Consider the following 22,238-nt stretch of genomic DNA (forward strand, 5'->3'; position numbering starts at 1 on the left):
CCTACATATTTTTGTCAGAAAAGGTACTTGCGCTATCGTTATGTACTTTGCTACATATTATCAGCTGTTGCTTTTACTTTAAGACTCTGAAGCTCAATTATGAAACGCATCCAGGATGCACTAAAGACCCTTGGTATTGTACCACTACACTTTGAAGGCCCACCCAGCAAACATCAAGGTGTACACTATGGCCTTCACAAACTGAAACTACACTATGTGTTGAAAAGAAGCAGAGACATCTTTAAGAGGTGCTCCATCACATCAATGATTTCCTTTTCCATTATCCTCACCACTTATAATAATAATTAAATATTTACTACTTGGTGTAGGGATTTTGAAGAATAAAAACACAGCATCATCATAGTAATGCTTTGGTGTGTTTAACGTTATGAAAGCCTAGCTCAGAGTGATCTGGAGATATACTAAGCAGCTTGGGGCTGGTTTTATTACAGAAAGGACACACCATGCTTGTGGTCTCCCAATTATAGTGGAAACCAGACCATTTCTATTGCTGACCTGGCTAAAAGAGTGGGTTAGATTGTAATACAGTTATAATGCCGGCTGTCGGGATCCCGGCGATCAGGAACCCAGTCAGCCATGGGAATCGAACCTGGGACTCGCTGCTGGTTTAACGGCAGATGAGATGACGCTGTCGGTATACTGACAGCCGGCATCCCGCCAGCTGGTTTATCATCCCCATTCTGTTAGATCATCATGCTTCCTGATTTTTAATTGTTTGTATTTGTGTTGCACACTGCATTGTGTATGGGAAGTTCTTTGACAAATTAAATGTATCGGACAACAGCCAATTTTCACTATCTCTTTTCTGTTGCAGAAGTTACAGTAAGTACTTCTGTGGAGAGGAATGGCTATGTAGGGTGTAGTACGGGTGACCGGCGGTCTCCTGACCGCCGGTCACCGTACCGACGCCGGGATCCCGGCAGCATACCGACGCCGGGATCCCGGCGGGGAGGGGCGAGTGCAGCAAGCCCCTTGCGGGCTCGCTGCGCTCGCCACGCTGCGGGCTCGGTGGCGACCTGCGGTCGCCACGGGTTCTATTCCCACTCTATGGGTGTCGTGGACACCCACGAGTGGAAATAGTCCCTGTTGGTCGGCATGCCGACCATCGGGATAGTGAGCCGTCGGGCTCACGGAGGAGGTCATGTGACTGTCGGTCAGCCGACCGGCGGTCACATGACTACCACCCGCTATGTATGGCAAGGTACTTCCATGAAAATGCGCCCTTCTTTCCCCTATACCTCAGTATAATAACCTTGCTCTGCAAATGTGAAACTTGTTTCTGCACTGTGTGGCAAAACAGGGCGCACTTCTGCTACTTCCATACTGCAGTGGGACTGCCTTCACATCACCCAACTGCTCCCATCTCCCCATGCAATCTTCTCCCCCTCTGCAAATGAGAATATTTGCTGCCAGGTCACCTATGTGACCTGGCAGCAAAGGCACATCTGCACATTACCAAGGTGAATAGTTATACAAAAGCTGTAATTACACTACGGATAAGTCGTTTAGACCTTTATGACTTCCGCTATTAGACAGAAAAAAATAGTATTTTACCACAGTCTTGAGGAACACCATCACTTCAGAGGGAGGTGTATCAGACAGTCTGCGGGTTGTAGCGCGATTATTCAGCCACCGAAGACAGTCCACTTTATTCTGGAGGATCTCACCAGCACAACCTTCACTTGCTTCCTGATTAAGGTTTTCCAGACATTCTTCAACACTAGATAAAGCATAAATGATACAATATATTAATTAATAGAAACTACTAAATAATGTATGTATTTATATGCACCAAACCCAAAACTGTTTCCGTGACATAACATTTTCACCGTACTCCTCAACAAGTTGGCGATGAATTTCAGCAGCTGATGTGCCCTTTAGATAAAGAAATCTGATCACACTACACACCTCAATGTTTGGCCATGTTTCCAGCACCCCCGCCATCTTACAGCTGATATTGGGACACTATGGGGTATATTCAATTCATGTCGGATCCTTTCCGACGGAAAGGATCCGACATGTGAGTATTCAATAGTTGGCCAACTCGACAGGTTTGGCCCTTTCCTGACAATGCCAATCCAACTTTTTTTAAAGTCGGATTGACATTGTTGGAAACGGAGCTAAAACCTGTGGGGTTTGGCTGCGGTTCCGACAGTACACGCGGATTCTGACAATCCATGTGTTTTCTGACAAGTCGGGAATTCTCGACTTGTCAGAAAATAATCGCTATGGTAGACTTACCATTGATATCTCTATTTCTCCTAAGTCCATAGGATCCACAGGATAACATTGGGATATAAGGTAGCGACAGCCGATTGGCACCAAACAATCAAAAGCTTTCGGCCTCCAAGCATGCAACAGGCCCGCTTCCTAGCTCAAGCATATCAGTTGTTTTCCAAAGCTCAAGGCAGCAGCATCATAGAGAGCCCTGATCAGGCAAGAAGAACAGACATGCACACCCTTCCGTACAAGAAGGAAGAGGTTAGTGAGTGAAAGGATCCTCAAAACAGGTGCATCAGGGTGGGATCCCTGTGGATCTTGTGGACTTAGGAGAAATAGTAAGTCTACCATAACGATTATTTCTCAGGCAGGGTCCACAGGTTATCCAAAGAATAATATTGGGATTTCCCAAAACAATTTAGCGGTGGGGACGCTCCTCATTGGCCAGGAGAATCCTTCGCCTGAATTCAGTGTCTTGAGAAGCAAAGGTATCAAAGGCATAATGTCTAATGAATGTGTTAATGGAAGACCAAGTGGCTGCCTTACATATCTATTCTGCTGAAGCACCACGTTGTGCTGCCCATGACGGACCTACCTTACGAGTAGAGTGAGCAGAGACATCAGCTTGAGAATATGCTTCTGAAATAGTCATTCGAAGCAACCTCGCCAGTGTCTGCTTGTCAGCAGGCCATCCTCTCTTGTGAAATCCGCAGAGAATGAAGAGAGTGTCTGTTTTTCTGATGGTACTGGTACGATCCACGTAGATCCTTAAAGCACGGACTACGTCCAACGATACATCTCCCGCAGAAAGGTCCGGCCCTTGGAAGGCCGGGACTACAATTTATTCGTTAAGGTGGAATTTAGGCACCACCTTAGGAAGATACCTAGATTTGGTTCTAGAACCACTCTATTTGGATAAAAAAATCAGAAAAGGAGGGCGACATAACAATGCCCCTAAATCTGAAACTCTTCTAGCTGAAGCAATAGCCAGTAGAAAGAGAACTTTAGGTGTCAACCATTTAAGATCCACTCTTTTTAGTGGTTCAAATGGGGCAACTTGAAGGGCCTTTAGGACTAAACTTAAGTCCAAAGGCACTGTAGGAGGAACAAAAGGAGGTTGAATGTGCAGCATTCCCTGGAAAAAAGTGCGCACATCCTGTAGGTTAGCAATTTTCTTTTGGAACGCTAGGACTCTGTAAACTCTGAAAGACCTAGGGTCAAATTTCCGGTCAATTTCCGGTCATAGGCTTGCCATATTTGGTGATTAATACGAGCTGAGGAAGATTTCCTTGCTCTGAGCACTGTTTGAATTACCTTTTGTGAGAATCCTCTTGCTTTCAGGATGGAAGTCTCAAGAGCCACACCACCGTCAAAGACAGTCAATCCAGGTACTTGCAAGGACCCTGAGACAGTAGATCTGGATGTTGAGGGAGCAGGAATGGAACATCCATTGACAGCCTCTGCAGATCTGTGTACCAATGTCTCCTGGGCCAAGCTGGAGCTATTAGTATCACGGTGCCCCTTCCTTGTTTTGCCTCTCGCATTACCCTGGGTAACAGGGCAATTGGTGGAAACACATAGGCCAGATGAAAGTCCCATCTCACTGACAGGGCATCCACAAAGATTGCTTTGGGATACTTTGTTCTTGACCCGTATGCGGAACTTTGTTGTTCTGATGGAACGCCATGAGATCTATCTCTGGTAACCCCAACTTGTCTACCGGAACTTGGAAACCTCGGGGTGTAAAGCCCATTCATTTGCATGAATGGCAAGTCGACTGAGAAAATCTGCTTCCCAGTTTAGGACTCCCGGAATGAACACTGCGGACAAGGCTGGATGATGAAGTTCTGCCCACTTTAACGTGCGACTTACCTCCTTCATTGCGTTTTGACTGCGAGTTCCTCCTTGATGGTTGAGGTATGCTACTGCCGTTGCATTTTCCGAGTGGATTTGGACTGGTTTCCCCTGAAAGATGTCCTTTGCCTGAATAAGTGCCATATATATGGCCCGAAGTTCCAATATATTTATTGGCAGGCAACTGTCTTCCTTGGTCCACTGCCCCTGGAAGCAACTCCTTCCTAACACTGCTCCCCAGCCCTGAAGGCTGGCATCCTTTGTCAGAATTTCCCAATCTGATATCCAAAAGGGTCTCCCTTTGTCCAGATGGGATGTCTGTAGCCACCAGGCTAATGACCTCCTTACTTCCAGAGCAAGGACCATAGTCTGCGTTTTTATTGTCTGATGAAAACCATTCCATTTGGAAAGGATCAGACGTTGCAGAGGCCTCAAGTGGAACTGAGCATACTCCATGTCGAATGTTCACACCATCAACCCCATCACACGCATTGCTGCATGAATGGATACCCTTTGACTGTGTAGCAGCTCCTGAATCCTTGACTGAATTTTGGATATTTTGTTCAGAGGTAAAACTACTCTCTGAAGACCCGAATCCAACACATCCCCCAAGTGAGTCATCCGTTGTGACGGAACCAGGGACGACTTTGCCCAATTTATGAGCCAACCGTGTCTCTGCAAACAAGCTATTGTCTGTTGCAGATGACACTGAAGCAATTCCTGAGATTGTGCCAGGATTCATAAGTCGTTGAGGTATGGAAAAATTATTTTTCCCTGCTGACCGAGATAAGATACCATTACCACCATAATTTTGGTGAATACTCTGGGAGCTGTGGCCAGTCCAAATGGTAGGGCATGAAACTGAAAATGTTGCTGGAGGATAGCAAACCTGAGATAGTGCTGATGGGACAGTGCTATAGGAACATGTAGGTAAGCATCCTGGATGTCCAGGGATACCATAAAATCCTCCGGCTCCATGGCCAAAATAATGAAACGTAAAGCCTCCATATGAAACTGAGGCACCTAAATGTACTTGTTCAGCACTTTGAGATTGAGTATGGGCCAGAACGACCCATTTGGCTTCTGGACTGGAAACAGGTTGGAATAAAAACCTTGTCCTCATTGTGCTGGAGGATCTGGAATGATCACTCCTGACTGAAGCAACTTCTGAACTGCCTCTTGCAAGGCCTTGGCCTACGTTTCCACTGAAGACGGGCTAGTTAAAAAAAAAACTTTGAGTAGGGTGTTTCTTGAAAGCAAATGGATAACAGTGAGATACTGCTTCTTGCACCCAGGCATCTATGGTGGACTACTGCCAGATCTGTGAAAAATGAAGAAGTCGGCCTCCCACTCTGTGGTCCCACAGGGTGGAGGCCGTACCATCAGGCTGATGGCTTATCTTCTGATTTGGAAGCCAGCCCTCTGGTAGCCCAATGCTTTTTAGTCTTACCAGACTTGTCAAATTGAGACCGTTTGCCATAACCCTTTTCTTTTGCTTTTCCTTGAGTCCGAAAGGGCAGAAAAGCCAGAAATCTAGGTTTAGATTTGTATGTGGAAGGAAACTTCACTTTCTTGGAGTCTGCTTCTAACTCTAAAATACTGTTTAATTCTTTACCAAAAAGAATATCTCCAGTAAAAGGCAAAGACGCCAGAACCTTCTTGGATTCTGAGTCAGCTTTCCATGTACGTAGCCAAACCGCTCTGCAAGCTGCTACTGCTGAAGCTGATGCCTGAGAGGCAATTGTACCCATATCCAAGGCTGCTTCTTCCATAAAAATAGCAGCCTGTTTGATATGTGCAATATGGGATTTTTGCTTTCAAGATGCCCTTGAAAGATCATCCTCCAATGCATCAGCCCAGGCTGCCACTGCTTTTGCCATCAAGGCTGAAGCCAGGGCTGGTCTTATGATTGCCCCAGACAAAGACAAAATGGTTTTTAGAAAACCATCTATTTTCCTATCTGTGACATCATTTAATGATGTTGAAGGCAGAGGAAATGTAGATTTTCGCACCAATCGAATTACATGCGTATCTACTTTGGGAGCCATCTCCCTTTTTAAACGGTCCCCAGCCGGAAGAGGATAAAGGGAATTCCATTTTCTAAATTTCTTACTGAGTGTAACCCAAGCCTCTTGCATAATTTTCGTCAGCTGATCTGACCCAGGAAACTCAGTCCTAACTGTTTTGGGACGTTTAAACACGGGTGCCTTAGGATTTTACCAAAGGTTCTGCTGCCTCCTATAAGGACAGAATGGCTTTCATAGCATTAATTAGCTCAGCTATGTCTACTGAGCTGAGGCCTTCATCCTTGTCTCTGTATGCAGACCCGGAGTGCGATGAGTCCTCATCCTCTGACGAGTCCTAATCTGAAACATGTGTAGACTGTGAAGATGATGTTTCATGTCTATGTGATTTACTTACCATAGGCCTTTCAGCCTGTTTTTGTTGAGAGGCTGCCATTTCCTGTACTGGATGTGATAAACCCCAGGTGGAATGTTGCATGTAAGGGTTAATAGGGTAACCTATTACTGGTATAGGAGCGGGCACTATCCGCTCACCTATACTGGATAATGTCTGTGCAAAAGTAACCATGTTGGTTCAACTTGAACCTCTGCCTGCCTTGGATTATTCAAGAGGCTTTCGTGAAAGCTAAAACAATTTGCACATAATCCATTTTGCAAGACAAACATGAAATGAGTGTAGCTGCTGCTGTGGAGAGTGTATCCTCCTCACCCTTGCCTCTCTTAGACATGATAAATAAATCACACATCTGTACAGTGTTTACACAATTTGTGACTGCAATCACTTTAAAATTTGTTTTAGTGACATACAATCCGATCCCTCCCTGCCTTGCAACAGCATTGAGGGTCAGAATACACAGAAACTGACAGAATTATAGTAAAGGCAGCAATTACACTAGCAATCAGTCACAGGTTATACATTAATATAATAAGCAACATGAGCACATAATCAACTACAGATACATTTCAAGTATGTAGGAGAAATATATTACTGCATTACCTTATATAGGAATTTAACCGTATTCAGTTGCACAGCGAAAGAAACAGCAGCAATAGTTTACAGACTCATATGCATCAGGCACTTATCCAACTATTCGTACTCAAAGGTAGATGGAGACTTAGTGCTGTATCATCTGGTTCAGGAGAGTGGGATACAGGGAGACTTCACCCCGCTTCCAGGATCGATCAATACGTTAGTGGACTTTGAGTGGATCCAGATGCTATTAGTGTACACAACCGCCCCGTAAACCTACTGTGAACATAGATGCCCAAGTAAACACCGACGCACCAGTCATACAGCTGCCTATGCTGCGACTGGGTCCTTTTAGATAAACAGCGTCTCAGATGGAAGAGGGAACTCGGTTCATGGCGGGAAACTCGGAGGAAACTGGTCATTAACCGGTGGGAGGGGTGACCAAGGGAGCGTCATCAACCCTAGGGATCAAGGCCTCATACTACCCCAAGAACCTATGATCGCTGAGGCCTAGCGCTGGCGCACCCATGGTGTTCAGTAGTCTCCATCCCGAAACAGTGCGGCTTTGTCTTGCGTTTCCCCTACTAAGCAGAACCGATGCCTTACCTTCTCCCCGTGCACCGGCCTCAACCTGGTAACGTCTGCTGGACTTGTTAGTACATCCTACACAGACGTCCGCCGAAACAGCACTGAACACGTGGGTAAGAGATGTTGCGACCCGGCGGGGAGTTGTTGGAGCGACTCTTTCTAAGGTACGTATAAGGCGCTTTTTAGAAAGATCACTCAAAGAAAAGTAGTAAGACTATAAAAATTTTAAAAAAAGCAGCAGCCCATTGACCAAGGTCCGGCTCCTGCCACACCAAACAAAAACTGATTTGCCTGAACCAGGAGGCGGGGATATAGGGTCGGGCCCGTTGCATTCTGGGAGACAGAAAGCTTTGATCGTTTGGTGCCAATCCGCTGTCGCTACTTCATATCCCACTGTTATTCTGTGGATAACCTGTAGACCCTGCAGGAGAAAAAAGAGCAGGCATTGAATAGAACCCCTTCCGACCTGAAACAGTTGGAAACTGCTGTTTTTCCGACAGGAATTGAATATACCCCTATGACTGATATGAGGCACAGTATAATGGCTATGAGGGGAAGCAGTAGGCTACCTGCTCTATCCTGGCAGGAAATTAGAATGAAATAGAAAATATTACGCATGCGAGATGTCTCACCACCCTCGTATTTGCTGCCCTTGCTATGCAACATTGTTTCTTCCAGATACAGTTACTTGCTTTTTTGTTTTACTTCCAAATCAGAATCAGGACCTTTATCTCTCTCCACTTTATCTCCCCGAAAGCTTTGATGAATATTCCCCTAGGTCAAACGTCCTACTGCGGCCGAAGGGACATAAGTGGGTGGCAGCGTACAGGGCCATCGATAGCTCTGACAGGCCCAGGTACTGGGCTGTGTGACCAAATCCAGCTGGTGTGACCGCGCCTCCTCCATAGAATAAAGTAAAGAAAAATATGTGCTATTTGGCATTATAAAGTGCTAAGGTGACCAGAGGAGGGGTGAGCCAGGATCCCTCCTAAACACTGAACACAGAAAGTTGCACTGGCTGATTACGAAGTATGTGGTACTGACGGGCTGCATTTTCCTAGCCTAGCTGCCCATCATTGGCCACGGGAACCGAGCACTGCATCTATAGCCAGCAGCTGTCACTACACCTGGGCTCACCTGATCCCAGTCACCCCCGAGACTGCTCCGGGCAGCGCAACAATCACACTCTGTCCACTAGGAAGCTGCCACTTAGAAGTCAGACAGGTGGCGCCCCTCCCCTGGATCCCTCCCTGCTTCAGCAAACAGAGCTCAGCATACAGCACTGCAGAAGGGGGACAATGGACCCTGAGCAACTGACCTCGATGGACCCCTCCAACTTACTTGCCCAGGTAAAAAGTACCCGTTCTCCCCTCTCAGTGGCCGTGGGCACATGTAGGCTATGTGAGGGATGGAATTGCGAGTTCAACAAAGTTGTAAGTACGCTTAATTAATTGCACCGAGTGCTTCCTGATAATGGTAGCAGCTATGAAACCAAGCTTAAGAACAGCCATAGAGATGCGTACAACATTCTAAATGCATATATATACATTTAGTTCCATGCATGCAATGCAGGAGAAATTACAAGTGTCCCTTCTTAGGTACTGCAGCCAATAGTTTGACATATCAGCCTCTAGAGATCCCTAGTTTAGTGTACAGTTATACATATGGTACATAGGTCCTGATTCATATTAGTAAGGAATTGCACAGCCACAAGGAGGTGTCTGTGCAATTCTGTGTAATTAAAATGCAATTCACGATGGTTACAGGCCAGCTGAAGCTTACGTAGGCTGGCTTTAGGATTCAGACACCCGGGTTCAGGAAGGCTGCGTCGATGACATACACACGCCTTCAAAGCAGGGGCAACAAAAGCCACAGCATGTCATGGTGTGTCAATCATGCTGTGGCAAAAGACCCATTCCGTACATGCGCACAACGGATTTTGCGATTGCGCCTACCCCCAAACATCGTATATGTACACAAACCCAGTGTTTGCAAGTAAATATGAATCAGGCCCATAGTTCCTTTCTGTTTGCCATAGCAGGCTATTTTATGGACTTGTGAGTTGATGTAAACGCTCAATGCAGAGAGACAAGCTGCAGTCTGAGTTTTCAGGTTCTTTTGCTAACAGTTAATAAACCAATATACTGGCAAGTGTAAGAATGTATTACTAAATTCCCTGCAAGACAGTAAGTAGTAAACAATGAAAGAGGATTACCTATTTTTACTCTGGTAAAAGGATGTGTATCTACAGATTTGTGAAAAGGGAGAACTGAACACCTCTTACATTACATATACTATACCTGCTTATCAATTACTGATTTTCTAAAAAGAACTATAAATCAGATGGACAGTACAGAAGGCATCCAACTACAAAGTGAGGATCTAACACAGCAAAAAAATAAAATAAACAAAAACAAAAATATATCCCTGAAATTTGATTGACTATAACCAATTTTAACATGAAGTGAGGGCCTCTTCAAAATGAATTAAGGGTGGGTGGGCTGGAAAACACTATAGAAAAAGGTGAAGAAAAGACCTTTTCAAGAAAACTCCAAGCATGAGTGAGTTCAAAATGAAGTGCAGTGAAACGAATATCTTCTCATTATCAAACAGTCTTTTCATGAATGCTGAGCACTTTCATGACAAAGAATACCTCACTGCCTGTGGCCCATTCAAATCACTGATGGGACAACCCCAATTGTGATCACTGGTTCTAAGTATGACAAAAGATTGGCATGTATCTTCTTAACTTGTGTAAACTCTTCTCGGGACTGCGAAATGCGATGCTCCTTCCATACACCTTAGCTCTAGGGACTCTATAAAAAAAAGCTTTTATTGTGGTATTATGAAGTGTCCCATTCAGTAAAACCTAACAGATTACAGTGCAATGGATTGTGTAGGCCTTACTGGTTGCAGCCTACATAAATCACATTCAATCAGGAATACTCTCTAAAACTAATCTTGGTAATAATAATCTGGTTGCTTGCCCAAAAAATGTCAAGCAATGAAGTTTTCAAGGGACAACGACTTTAGTAATGTGTCTCAACATTAAAATAAATAGTGTGGAATTCTGAAATGCTCTTTATCTCATTGTTCATTTAGTACATTATTTCACCTATTCATAGAGATCTTTCTTGAGTCAGGATGCTTGCCTGGTAATTTGTGAGAGGTACTGTAACTGGATATTATATGTGGCAGTAAAGAACTGTAGAAACCCTAAGGTCAGACAAGAGGGACAGCAGTTATGATGTGAAAGTGCAAAATACTAATTTTATTATTATGTCATTTCTATAATGTACTCAGTAATGTACTGTACATACTATAGAACTTTAGAGGTCTATTTATGAACAAGTGATGGCCTTGTAGAAATATTTAAACAGCGGGGAATTCCCACATTCTAACCTAAGAGCATGGGAAAGGCTCACTAGAGAAATAATGCTGAATGTCCATCTGCTGATCATTTACAAGAGGTCACCATGGACATCCCCACCACGCACCACAGGAAATAAAGAAATAAAACATGTATTTTTTTCGCACTATTATTTCTTTCAGCACTGTGCAGTGGAGCACTGCAGGTTCCAGCGGATTCCCTCAACGCAAGGGCATGTTATCTCTTGTAGTTCTTGTTCAAACACTTCAGTTGGTATTTGGCTTCTGTACACCTAACTCCTGCACTGATACAGAATTACGGTCAGTGCTCTGTTTCTTGTCAAACATCGCCTGAATGCTCAGCGACAGATGTGTCCTCATACATCTTGCCTCAATATGGCACACGGTGGGAGATGCATGGCGTGACTGAGCTGACAGCATTCACTATGTATTTGAGTGTACTGGCATTAATATCAGAAACCATGCTAAATAGCACCAGCATATGATTGCCAGGCTGCCACTTGCCCTATGGGGTAAACAACTGCAGCACTTAGCAGTATATACATGAGCTGCTTTAGTTAACACAAGTGCAGTATTAAGTAAACATTACATTACCACAGTGAATTTTCTTTTAGCCTCTCATCAATGTCATTAAGGATCTGTTGACATTCTGTAAGTCCTGGAAACATTTCCAACACACTATCAAGTAAGGCTAAACTTGATAGGTCTTCACCTGCGCACTCCATTTTGGCTTCTGCTAAAATAAAATAAAATAAAAATCAGTATTAGGTAAAATTAGCCAATATTATCACCATTTTACTAATCATTTAATTTGCTCAATGCTGGCTACGTGGGCTCATTGGAAACAGCAAAAAAAGCAAAACCCCTTCAACCCACCCCTTTGCGTTCGCCTAGCTGTCGGTATGCCTGCGTATGGGATTCCGGCGCCAGTATGCCTGGTCGCCGGCATACCCTACTACACCCGTAAAGAGGCCCCAGTGTATTGATTTGACTAGGCCTTACAATGCTGTTAAACTGAGGATGAATTCACCCCTTGTCACACCTGGAGGGTGTCCAAGTAGGGGAAGGCCAAGTAGTATCATCAGGGGGCTATGGCGCAGGTCCATCCCCCAAAAAGCACACGATAATTTGTGCCATGGTGAAGACGACGGGGCCAGGGTGGCCCAATTCATTGGGGATCACGGAGACTGGTCTACTCTCCTGGACATTTGAGAGAACTCCCAAACTCGTGGAGTCTCACAGACGTTCTGGGAAAGTAATCAAGCCTGACACTTTTCAGGTGTGTATCCCTAATCTTTGTTTTAACACTCTTAGGGGTAAATTTACTAAAAATCGTATTTTCCCGTTTGAGGTCAAAGTTCAATCACGAATGACATCGAAAGTGTAAATATGCAACTTTTTGAATTTAGTACGACTAATTTACTAAGCTGCCGTATTCTGCATTTTCGGTTTTACCGATGTCGATGTCATTCGTTTTTTTAGGCAGTGTTTTACGTGAGTGACTTGTAAAACACTGCCGACTTTAATACAATGAATCTCGGCCGGATCTGAGAGATCCGTGCTGGGCTTCATTGTGCACCTTGTTAAAAAAAAAAAAACAGTGTTAAAATAATAAAAAAAATTGCGTGGGGTCCCCCCTCCTAAGCCAAACCAGCCTTGGGCTCTTTGAGCCGATCCTGGTTGCAAAAATATGGGTGGAAAAATGATAGAGGTTCCCCCATATTTAAACAACCAGCACCGGGCTCTGCGCCTGGTCCTGGTTCCAAAAATACGGGGGACAAAAAGCGTAGGGGTCCCCCGTATTTCTGAAACCAGCACCGGGCTCCACTAGCCAGATACATAATGCCACAGCCGGGGGACACTTTTATATAGGTCCCGGCGGCCCTGGCATTACATAACCAACTAGTCACCCCTGGCCGGGGTACCCTGGAGGAGTGGGGACCCCTTCAATCAAGGGGTCCCCCCCCTCCAGCCACCCAAGGGCCAGGGGTGAAGCCCGAGGCTGTTCCCCCCATCCAAGGGCTGCGGATGGGAGGCTGATAGCCGTTTGGAAAAAAAAATGAATATTGTTTTTAGTAGCAGTACTACAAGTCCCAGCAAGCCTCCCCCGCAAGCTGGTACTTGGAGAACCACAAGTACCAGCATGCGGAGGAAAACCGGGCCCGCTGGTACCTGTAGTACTACTACTAAAAAAAATACCCCAATAAAAACATAAGACACACACCTTGAAAGTATAACTTTAATGCATACATACACACCTCCATATACACATACTTACCTTATGTTCACACGAGGGTCGGTCCTCTTCTCCATGTAGAATCCATGGTGTACCTGTGGAAAAAATTATACTCACAAAATCCAGTGTAGAAGCCTCTTCTTCTTTTAATACAAAAAATATGGAGTGGTCCACAAGCGCTACAATATATCAAGATTCCTCATGAATTTCTTTAAGATTCAGGTGAAGACTTCTTCCAACAGGTTCGCACCTTTGGACTAACCTCCTCTTAAGGGGAACGTGCCTCAAAAGGTATCTTTTACGCCACCTCTGAATTCACATGGGATCACTCTCTCCCTACGTGTAGACGCTCACCTTAATAAAGAGCCCCACAGAAAAAGGCAGTCTGGGTTTTTCCTTCAATATTCCCCTAGGGAACAGCTCTGGGAAATATTCCCCAATAGTATAAAAACAAAAACAACAGGGGAATCCTTAGAATCCCTCTAAAAAAAGACTCCTTAAGAGCAAGATAAAAGTTAGGTGTAGGGAAACCTTACCACCCAAAGTAAAAAACTGGTGCCTTTACTTTGGGTGGTAAGGTTTCCCTACACCTAACTTTTATCTTGCTCTTAAGGACTGCCTTTTTCTGTGGGGTTTTATTTTTTGCTGTTTGTTACCATATGGTTAAGGAGTTGAATGTAAAATAAAAAATCTGTTTTTACATAATACCACTTTTTGGATGGACTTTATACCTCTCACCTTATGAGTATCTGAGGATCCTTGATTCTGAGGGAGGACGGCACCTGTACTTAAGAGGGGTCCAAGGAAGGATACGTTGGAAAGAAACCTTTCAATGAACATAGGGCCCAACTATAAGGTGAGCGTCATATTGAAGGGAGAGGATAAATCCTTTGCTGTATGAATATAAAGCGTTATGAGAAGATCAGAATAAAGAAACCTTTCAAGACACATAGGGCTCTTTATTAAGGTGAGCGTCTACACGTAGGGAGAGAGTGATCCCATGTGAATTCAGAGGTGGCGTAAAAGATACCTTTTGAGGCACGTTCCCCTTAAGAGGAGGTTAGTCCAAAGGTGCGAACCTGTTGGAAGTCTTCACCTGAATCTTAAAGAAATTCATGAGGAATCTTGATATATTGTAGCGCTTGTGGACCACTCCATATTTTTTGTATTATATGTAAATTAGTGAGTGGTGATCCTAGGGAAGTGGTACAAAGCAGCTACAGGGCGCAAGTCTTACCACTCTTGTTTTTTGTTGGAATACTCTTCTTCTTTTAATCCATTTGTAATCCAGGTACTTGTCAAAATAAAAAAACGGACACCCGACCTCGCACTGAAAGGGGCCCCATGTTTTCACATGGGACCCCTTTCCCCGAATGCCAGAAACCCCCTCTGACTTATGTCTAAGAGGGTTCCATCAGCCAATCAGGGAACGCCACGTTGTGGCATCCTCCTGATCGGCTGTGTGCTCCTGTACTGTATGACAGGCGGCACACGGCAGTGTTACAATGTAGCGCCTATGCGCTCCATTGTAACCAATGGTGGGAACTTTATGGTCAGCGGGTGACCGAAAGTAACCTCACCGCTTCCCACTGATAAACATGCACGGATCTCCTGGATCCGTGCATGCCTATCCAAACACGGGATAAAAAAGCAGGTCTGTTTTTTTTTAGCACTTTTTCACGAATTGTATTTCAGCACGGCAGTGTTTGGCTATTGTCGGCAGTGTTTGTGATTTGCACTTTTTAGTAAATTACCGATTTCTACCAAATTGCAGGCGTATTTGACCGATGGTGTATTGATTCGTGATTTTTTCCTAGGACTTCCAAAATATTACGAATGCCCTCATCACTGCCGAGATTTTTGCTTAGTAAATTCCCGACATGACACTTTGAAGAAAAAACGGCATCTCGGTCAAAATCGTGAGCTTAGTAAATATACCCCTTAATCTGTGTCTTTAGTGCAAAACAACTTATGAAGCTCTACAATACAATAAGACATAATATATCCTTACACAGAGCAAAAGCCAGATAGGATGTTATCAGACATTCAAAAAGACACAAACCAGAGGCAAAATTATATTTTGCTTGTGTGATCCCTACTCTAGCAAATCTTACTTTATGCACTAAAACAGGTCATGTTGACCCATCATTCTGCAGCAAACAACACACCCGCTGGGGCTATTCGGATGCAGCCAGGTCCGTGACTTTATGCAAATGCAGCTACAAAGCCACTCCCTGGTGTACATCTGTACATCCGCATGTGTAAGGACATGAGACACCCACTGTCAGCTTCCACAGACACTGAAATACACATTGGTGCGTCCTTAGATGCACCATCGGATGGACCATCAAATAGTCTACCAGCCCTATGGCAGTTGCAGCTTCTCTGTCTAAGTATGGCCTGTCATGTGAACGGATGAGAGTCTCTATATGAAACCGCTTTCAACAACACGCCCATGACACTCCCATAACGTGCCTATAATACGGACAATCTCTGTGCGCCCGCTAAAAAACAACCTCACTGCCACCAACTCAGAATCAGGCCTAATGTATATTCATGTAAAGCTCTAGCATTTAGGGAGGAATGATAACCAGTATTTATGTTATGCAAATATTATACAAATATTGCTGGATACATATGATATTATGATACGTATGAATTAATCAAAAGACTACGTTCTTATATTCCAATAATGAGGTGCTCTAGTAAAGAAATAACAATGAGGATTTATTCCAGCTCTTTACACTTGCTCCATAATGTTTATAACAAGTCCTTTAATAACCATGATGAAAAGCGCAGTCGCAGTCTTGTATGAGCGTCTGCCTCTGAAACTAAAACACTGATTATTCTATTTCTTCCTAATATACAGTACGGAGGCATTCTAGATTCTGAGGCGCTGTAGCTTTAACATATAAAACTCTTCCATCCTGTGGAATTATCCTGCATTCATATTCAAGTGGATGGCAAAATGTAAAAATAGCAACATTTCCAGCACACAGCTACACATTGCTGTGTCAAATCGACTCCTTCTAAGCCTAGAACTGCGATTACATCATACAGGCTGTGTTTTCTGCTTAGCACTCTCCTCTAGCATAGGGGAAAAAACATTTTGTAAACATGACAGCTTAGTTTGCATATATGTATTCCTTTTAGACATCTATGTCATTTTTTCAGTTAACTTGTCAAAACAATTTATTTGCTTCCCTCAGATTTGCATGATCTAGTTAGCCTATGAAAATCAAACTGTATTCATTCTGTTTGGCAAATCATCACTTCAAATAGCCAATAATCGTACTTGCTGCATCCCAACTAGATTCTCTGTGTGACTGGGATATAAAGCAGTTAGAAAAGGATTGCATACAGGCATGGGATATTAAAAACTCAAACTAAAAAGATTCTATCCAGTTGTTTATGCTGGATTAGTTAATGAATTACTGGACATTTAAGGGTGGATGCAGAGTTGAACGCAAGTGAGTTTTGCAAATGTATCTTGCATGTTTTATTGCACTGCACAGACCAAAAGGCAGGTAACTAAATGTGATGCAGAGCTGTTCACAACTCAGGGCCTGATTGGATGAACACAGGGCCTAATTCAGACCTGATCGCAGCAGCAAAATCTTTCTCTAATGGGCAAAACCATGTGCACTGCAGGTGGGGCAGATATAACATGTGCATAGAGAGTTAGATTTGGGTGGGTTATATTGTTTCTGTGCAGGGTAAATACTGGCTGCTTTATTTTTACACTGCAATTTAGATTTCAGTTTGAACACACCCCACCCAAATCTAATGGTGCTCACACACAGTGCGATTCTCGCATGCTATTTGATATTTTTAGTTCATATCGCGTCTAGTTCAAATCGCACCATGGTGGTCATTCCGAGTTGTTCGCTAGCTGCATTCGTTCGCTGTGCAGCAATGAGGCAATAAAAACGCCACTTCTGCGCATGCGTATGTGGCGCAATGCGCATGCGCGACGTACTGTTACAATGTTACTTCCTTTCTTTCCTCACACTCACTGCTTGACCCATTCCAGTCTGGCTTCCGTTCTCTACACTCCACTGAAACTGCCCTTACAAAAGTATGCAATGACCTCCATGCTGCTAAATCTAAGGGACACTACTCTCTACTTATTCTACTTGATCTCTCTGCTGCTTTTGACACTGTGGACCATCCTCTCCTACTGCAAATCCTTCACTCCATTGGTCTGCGTGACACTGCCCTCTCTTGGTTGTCGTCCTACCTTTCTGACCGTTCATTCTCTGTCTCCTCTCATGACTCCACCTCCCCCTCACTTCCACTAACTGTAGGGGTACCCCAAGGTTCTGTCCTTGGTCCTCTTCTCTTCTCTCTCTATACGTCCTCACTAGGTAAGCTCATTAGTTCTTTTGGTTTCCAATATCATCTCTATGCTGATGACACTCAAATCTATCTTTCCTCTCCAGACCTCTCCCCTACTCTCCTCACTCGTATCTCCAACTGTCTCTCTGCTATCTCTTCCTGGATGTCCCAGCGCTTTCTTAAACTTAACATGTCTAAGACCGAGCTGATCATCTTCTCTCCCTCCCGCATAACCTCACCTCCTACAATCTCATTATCTATTGATGGCACTACTATCTCCTCTACCCCCCAAGTGCGCTGTCTTGGAGTAATCCTTGACTTCTCCCTCTCCTTCAAACCACACATTCAGCACCTCTCACAAACCTGCCGTTTTCATCTAAAAAATATTTCCAGGATCAGACCCTTTCTGACCCAGGATGCTACTAAGACTCTTATCCACTCACTGGTCATCTCCAGACTGGACTTCTGTAATCTCCTCCTGACTGGCATTCCTGACAAATACCTCTCTCCACTCCAATCTATCCTCAATGCTGCTGCCCGGCTCATTTTCCTCACCAAACGCACTACGTCCACCTCTCCTCTCTTACTAGACCTTCACTCGCTCCCCTTCCCTTTCAGAATCCATTTCAAGCTTCTCACACTTGCTTACAAAGCCCTCACCCACTCCTCTTCCATCTACATCTCTGATATTATCTCGCTTTACACTCCCACCCGTCCTCTTCGCTCTGCTAATGCTCGCCGACTCTCCTGCCTACGGATTACTTCCTCCCACTCCTACCTCCAAGATTTTTCACGTGCTGCACCACTTCTCTGGAATTCCCTACCTCTCCCCCTCAGACTCTCCACCTCTCTACAAAACTTCAAATGGGCTCTCAAGACCCACTTCTTCACCAAACCCAGCCAAATCTCATCCTAAACCTCTGTTCCACGCTCTCTATGTACCCCATCTGTCTCACCCCTGTCTGTCTACCCCTCCCCTTTAGAATGTAAGCTCTCACGAGCAGGGCCCTCTTCCCTCATGTGCTTACCCTTTTCTTACTTTAATAATCTTCAGCTGCACCAAATTCAGCAGTCTTCTGCCACCTGATACGTATTCCAGTGTCATCTGCTGATATAGCTATGTTTATTTACCCTGTACTTGTCCTATATTGTCGTCAACTGTAAGTTGCTGTTTTCCTGTTTGATTATTTGTTTATGTACTCTGTAATTGGGCGCTGCGGAACCCTTGTGGCGCCATATAAATAAAGGATAATAATAATAATGAACGATGTAGTTTCACACAGGGTCTAGCGAAGCTTTTCAGTCGCACTGCTGGCCGCAGAGTGATTGACATGAAGTGGGTGTTTCTGGGTGTCAACTGACCATTTTCAGGGAGTGTTCGAAAAAACGCAGGCGTGCCAGGAAAAACGCAGGCGTGCCAGGAAAAACGCAGGCGTGGCTGGGCGAACGCAGGGCGTGTTTGTGACGTCAAAACAGGAACTGAACAGTTAAGTGATCGCAAGCGCTGAGTAGGTTTTGAGCTACTCTAAAACTGCACAAAAAAACTTTGTAGCCGCTCTGCGATCCTTTCGTTCGCACTTCTACTAAGCTAAAATACACTCCCAGTGGGAGGCGGCATAGCGTTTGCACGGCTGCTAAAAATTGCTAGCGAGCGAACAACTCGGAATGACCACCCATGTGTATTGTCCCTTGCGATGCGTGCTCCCGTCTATACCATATCTCAAGGCAAAATAGTATGTTCAGGCAGGTATTTTCGTACTACAACGCATATGGGGGGTCATTCCGACCCGTTCGCACGCTGCGGTTCATCGCTGCAGTGTAAACGGGTCAGAAATGCGCATGCGCGGCGCCCGCAATGCACACGCGTGTCGTTGCCCAGCGACAGCCGCCACCGGGCAACAACCAGAAGAAAGATAGCGGGGAGGTGTTCCGGGGAGAATACTCACCGTTTTTTGGCCATGGAGATCCGAACGCAGGTGTGTCCAGGCGTTTGGAGGGCGGATGTCGGACGTCAATTCCGGGACCTTCATCCCTGGATCCATCGCACAGGGTAAATAACTGCAGGGCTGGTCTTGTTCTGCACAAAACTGTTTGGGTATAGCAGGGCTGCACAAGCGATCGTAGCCCTGCTATGCGAAAATACACTCCCCCATAGGCGGCGTCTAGTTGATCGCACGAGCAGCAAAAAGTTGCTACGTGCGATCAACTCGGAATGACCCCTATAGTACATTGTAGTATATTCAAAATTGTATGTAGTTCCTCCACCCCCCTGCCTCCACCCCCCTGCCTCATGCCGTGAACATCTCAGCTTTGCTTGAATACTGCCATCAGGCTACCTCCCACTTGCCTGCACCTCTTGTCATCTGTCTGTCGCCCCTCCCCACTAGATTGTTAGCTCTTCAGAGCAGGGCCCTCTTTCCTCTTGTTATCTAAGCCCTTGTCTCGACACATTTCACTCGCAGCTCTCCCCTACTCAACGACCATCTTTACCCTGCTAGTCAAGGCTCATCTCCATCTATTGCCACCAGCCTCTAGTAGTACGATGATCACTCCATCAATACTTACATCTTAGCTGCATTATGTCTTGAGAACATGTGGTGCTCTGTTACCTGTACTCTTTCTGTTATTTATTTACTGTAATGCTATGTTTTGTCTCCCTGTACTGTCCTTTGTACGGCGCTGCGAAACACATGTGGCGCCTTATAAATAAAATGTAATAATAATAATAATAAATAGCACCGTGCAAGGGCGTAGCTACCATAGGTGCAGGCAGTGCCGCCGCAATGGGGCCCAGAGCTGAGAGGGGCCACCTTCCCTGTCAAAGTTACATGTGTTATACAGGTTGAGTATCCCATATCCAAATATTCCGAAATAAGGACTTTTTTGAGTGAGAGTGAGAGAGTGAAACCTTTGTTTTTTGATGGCTGAATGTACACAAACTTTGTTTAATACACAGAGTTATTAAAAATATTCTATTAAATGACCTTCAGGCTGTGTGTATAAGGTGTATATGAAACATAAATGAATTGTGTGAATATAGACACACTTTGTTTAATGCACAAAGTTATAAAAAATATTGGCTAAAATGACCTTCTGGCTGTGTGTATAAGGTGTATATGTAACATAAATGCATTCTGCGCTTAGATTTAGGTCCCATTACCATGATATCTCATTATGGTATGCAATTATTCCAAAATACGGAAAAATCCCATATCCAAAATACCTCTGGTCCCAAGCATTTTGGATAAGGGATACTCAACCTGTATACATTTTTCGCCATTGGGTGGTACATAGGGGTCCTAACTTTTTTCTTGGGACCTGCAATATATCTACGTATGCCCCTGGTCCTGCTCATTATAGTGTGTTATAAAATGTACTGGAAGGCATTTAAATGTTATATAATATGAACTGGGGCACTGTAATGAGGCACAATATGAACGGGGAGCACTATATATCATAATGTGAATTGGGGGTACTGTGCGGCATAATGTGTACTGGCAGCTCTTCAATGTGACATAGGGTAAACTTAAGTACTACTGCGATTCATAAAAGAAACTAGGGCACTACTATGGGGCATAACATTAAATAAGGCTCTACTATGGTTCAGAAAATGAACTAGGGCACTATTATAGGGCATAAAATGAACAACTGCTGCAGAGAAGAGTCTCTCTAAAAGCACTGGGACGGGGACCCCTTCAAAATGTTGCTATGGGGGCTACAAAGTTCTGGCTATGCCTCTGGCACCGTGTGTACACTCCAAATCGCATAGCACACATTGTATAGGCTTAAATCGCACCTAGCACAAATAGCACCATGTGGGCCCCATCACTCTCTCTGCACATGTTATATCTGCCCCACCTGCACTGCACATGGGGGGTAATTCCAAGTTGATCGCAGCAGGAATTTTGTTAGCAGTTGGGTAAAACCCATGTGCACTGCAGGGGAGGCAGATATAACATGTACAGAGAGTGTTAGATTTGGGTGGGGTGTGTTCAATCTGCAATCTAATTTGCAGTGTAAAAATAAAGCAGCCAGTATTTTCCCTGCACAGAAATAAAATAATCCACCCAAATCTAACTCTTTCTGCACGTTATATCTGCCTCCCCTGCAGTGCACATGGTTTTGCCCAACTGCTAACAAAATTCCTGCTGCGATCAACTTGGAATTACCCCCATGGTTTTGCCCATTAGAGAAAAAGTTTGCTGCTGCGATCAGGTCTGAATTAGGCCCACAGTTCTGATTATACCCACAGTTGTTCAATGCTGCACATGGGATGGATTTTACATATGATGTGAATGCAGCTGTGGCTCTGGTTGCAGTGTCTGGGAAGCCACAGCCTGATTGACAGGCTCCAGCCATTTGGGAGAGGGAAGGGTGTTCATTTCAGAAAACAGAGGTGTGTCTACCTAATTTTTTGCCCATGCTTAGGCCCATGTTCACGTTTTCGAATGTAGATTTATCGGCCTTGGCAGTGGAGTTTGGCGATGGTGATCAAATGCAGCATAATTTAACAAAAAGGGAGGTAATCTGCGCACTGGGGTGGTTTTACTGTATGGGATGTGCTGCTAGTCAAAAGGGTGTCCTTGCCCTTTGGTTC

At 44.5% G+C, this 22,238-nt stretch overlaps 2 protein-coding genes across 2 annotated transcripts in view; one reads left to right on the forward strand and one right to left on the reverse strand.

Annotated features, from left to right (window-relative positions):
* KIAA0825 (KIAA0825 ortholog) overlaps positions 1-22,238 on the reverse strand; it is a 712,480-nt gene that overhangs the window by 635,569 nt on the left and 54,673 nt on the right. The window contains exons 2-3 of the mRNA XM_063964012.1: positions 11,662-11,803; positions 1,576-1,741 (exon numbers count right to left, since the gene is read on the reverse strand). Coding sequence (XP_063820082.1) covers positions 1,576-1,741; positions 11,662-11,792 — 297 coding nt within the window. The 5' untranslated portion in view covers positions 11,793-11,803. The remainder of the gene's footprint in view (positions 1-1,575; positions 1,742-11,661; positions 11,804-22,238) is intronic.
* Positions 8,956-22,238, forward strand: part of SLF1 (SMC5-SMC6 complex localization factor 1) — a 382,477-nt gene continuing 369,194 nt past the window's right edge. Inside the window, exon 1 of the mRNA XM_063964017.1 lies at positions 8,956-9,026. The gene's annotated coding sequence lies outside the window, so the exon portion shown is untranslated. The remainder of the gene's footprint in view (positions 9,027-22,238) is intronic.

Source organism: Pseudophryne corroboree, chromosome 1 (genome assembly GCF_028390025.1).
Source record: "Pseudophryne corroboree isolate aPseCor3 chromosome 1, aPseCor3.hap2, whole genome shotgun sequence".
Classification (NCBI taxonomy): Eukaryota; Metazoa; Chordata; class Amphibia; order Anura; family Myobatrachidae; genus Pseudophryne; species Pseudophryne corroboree.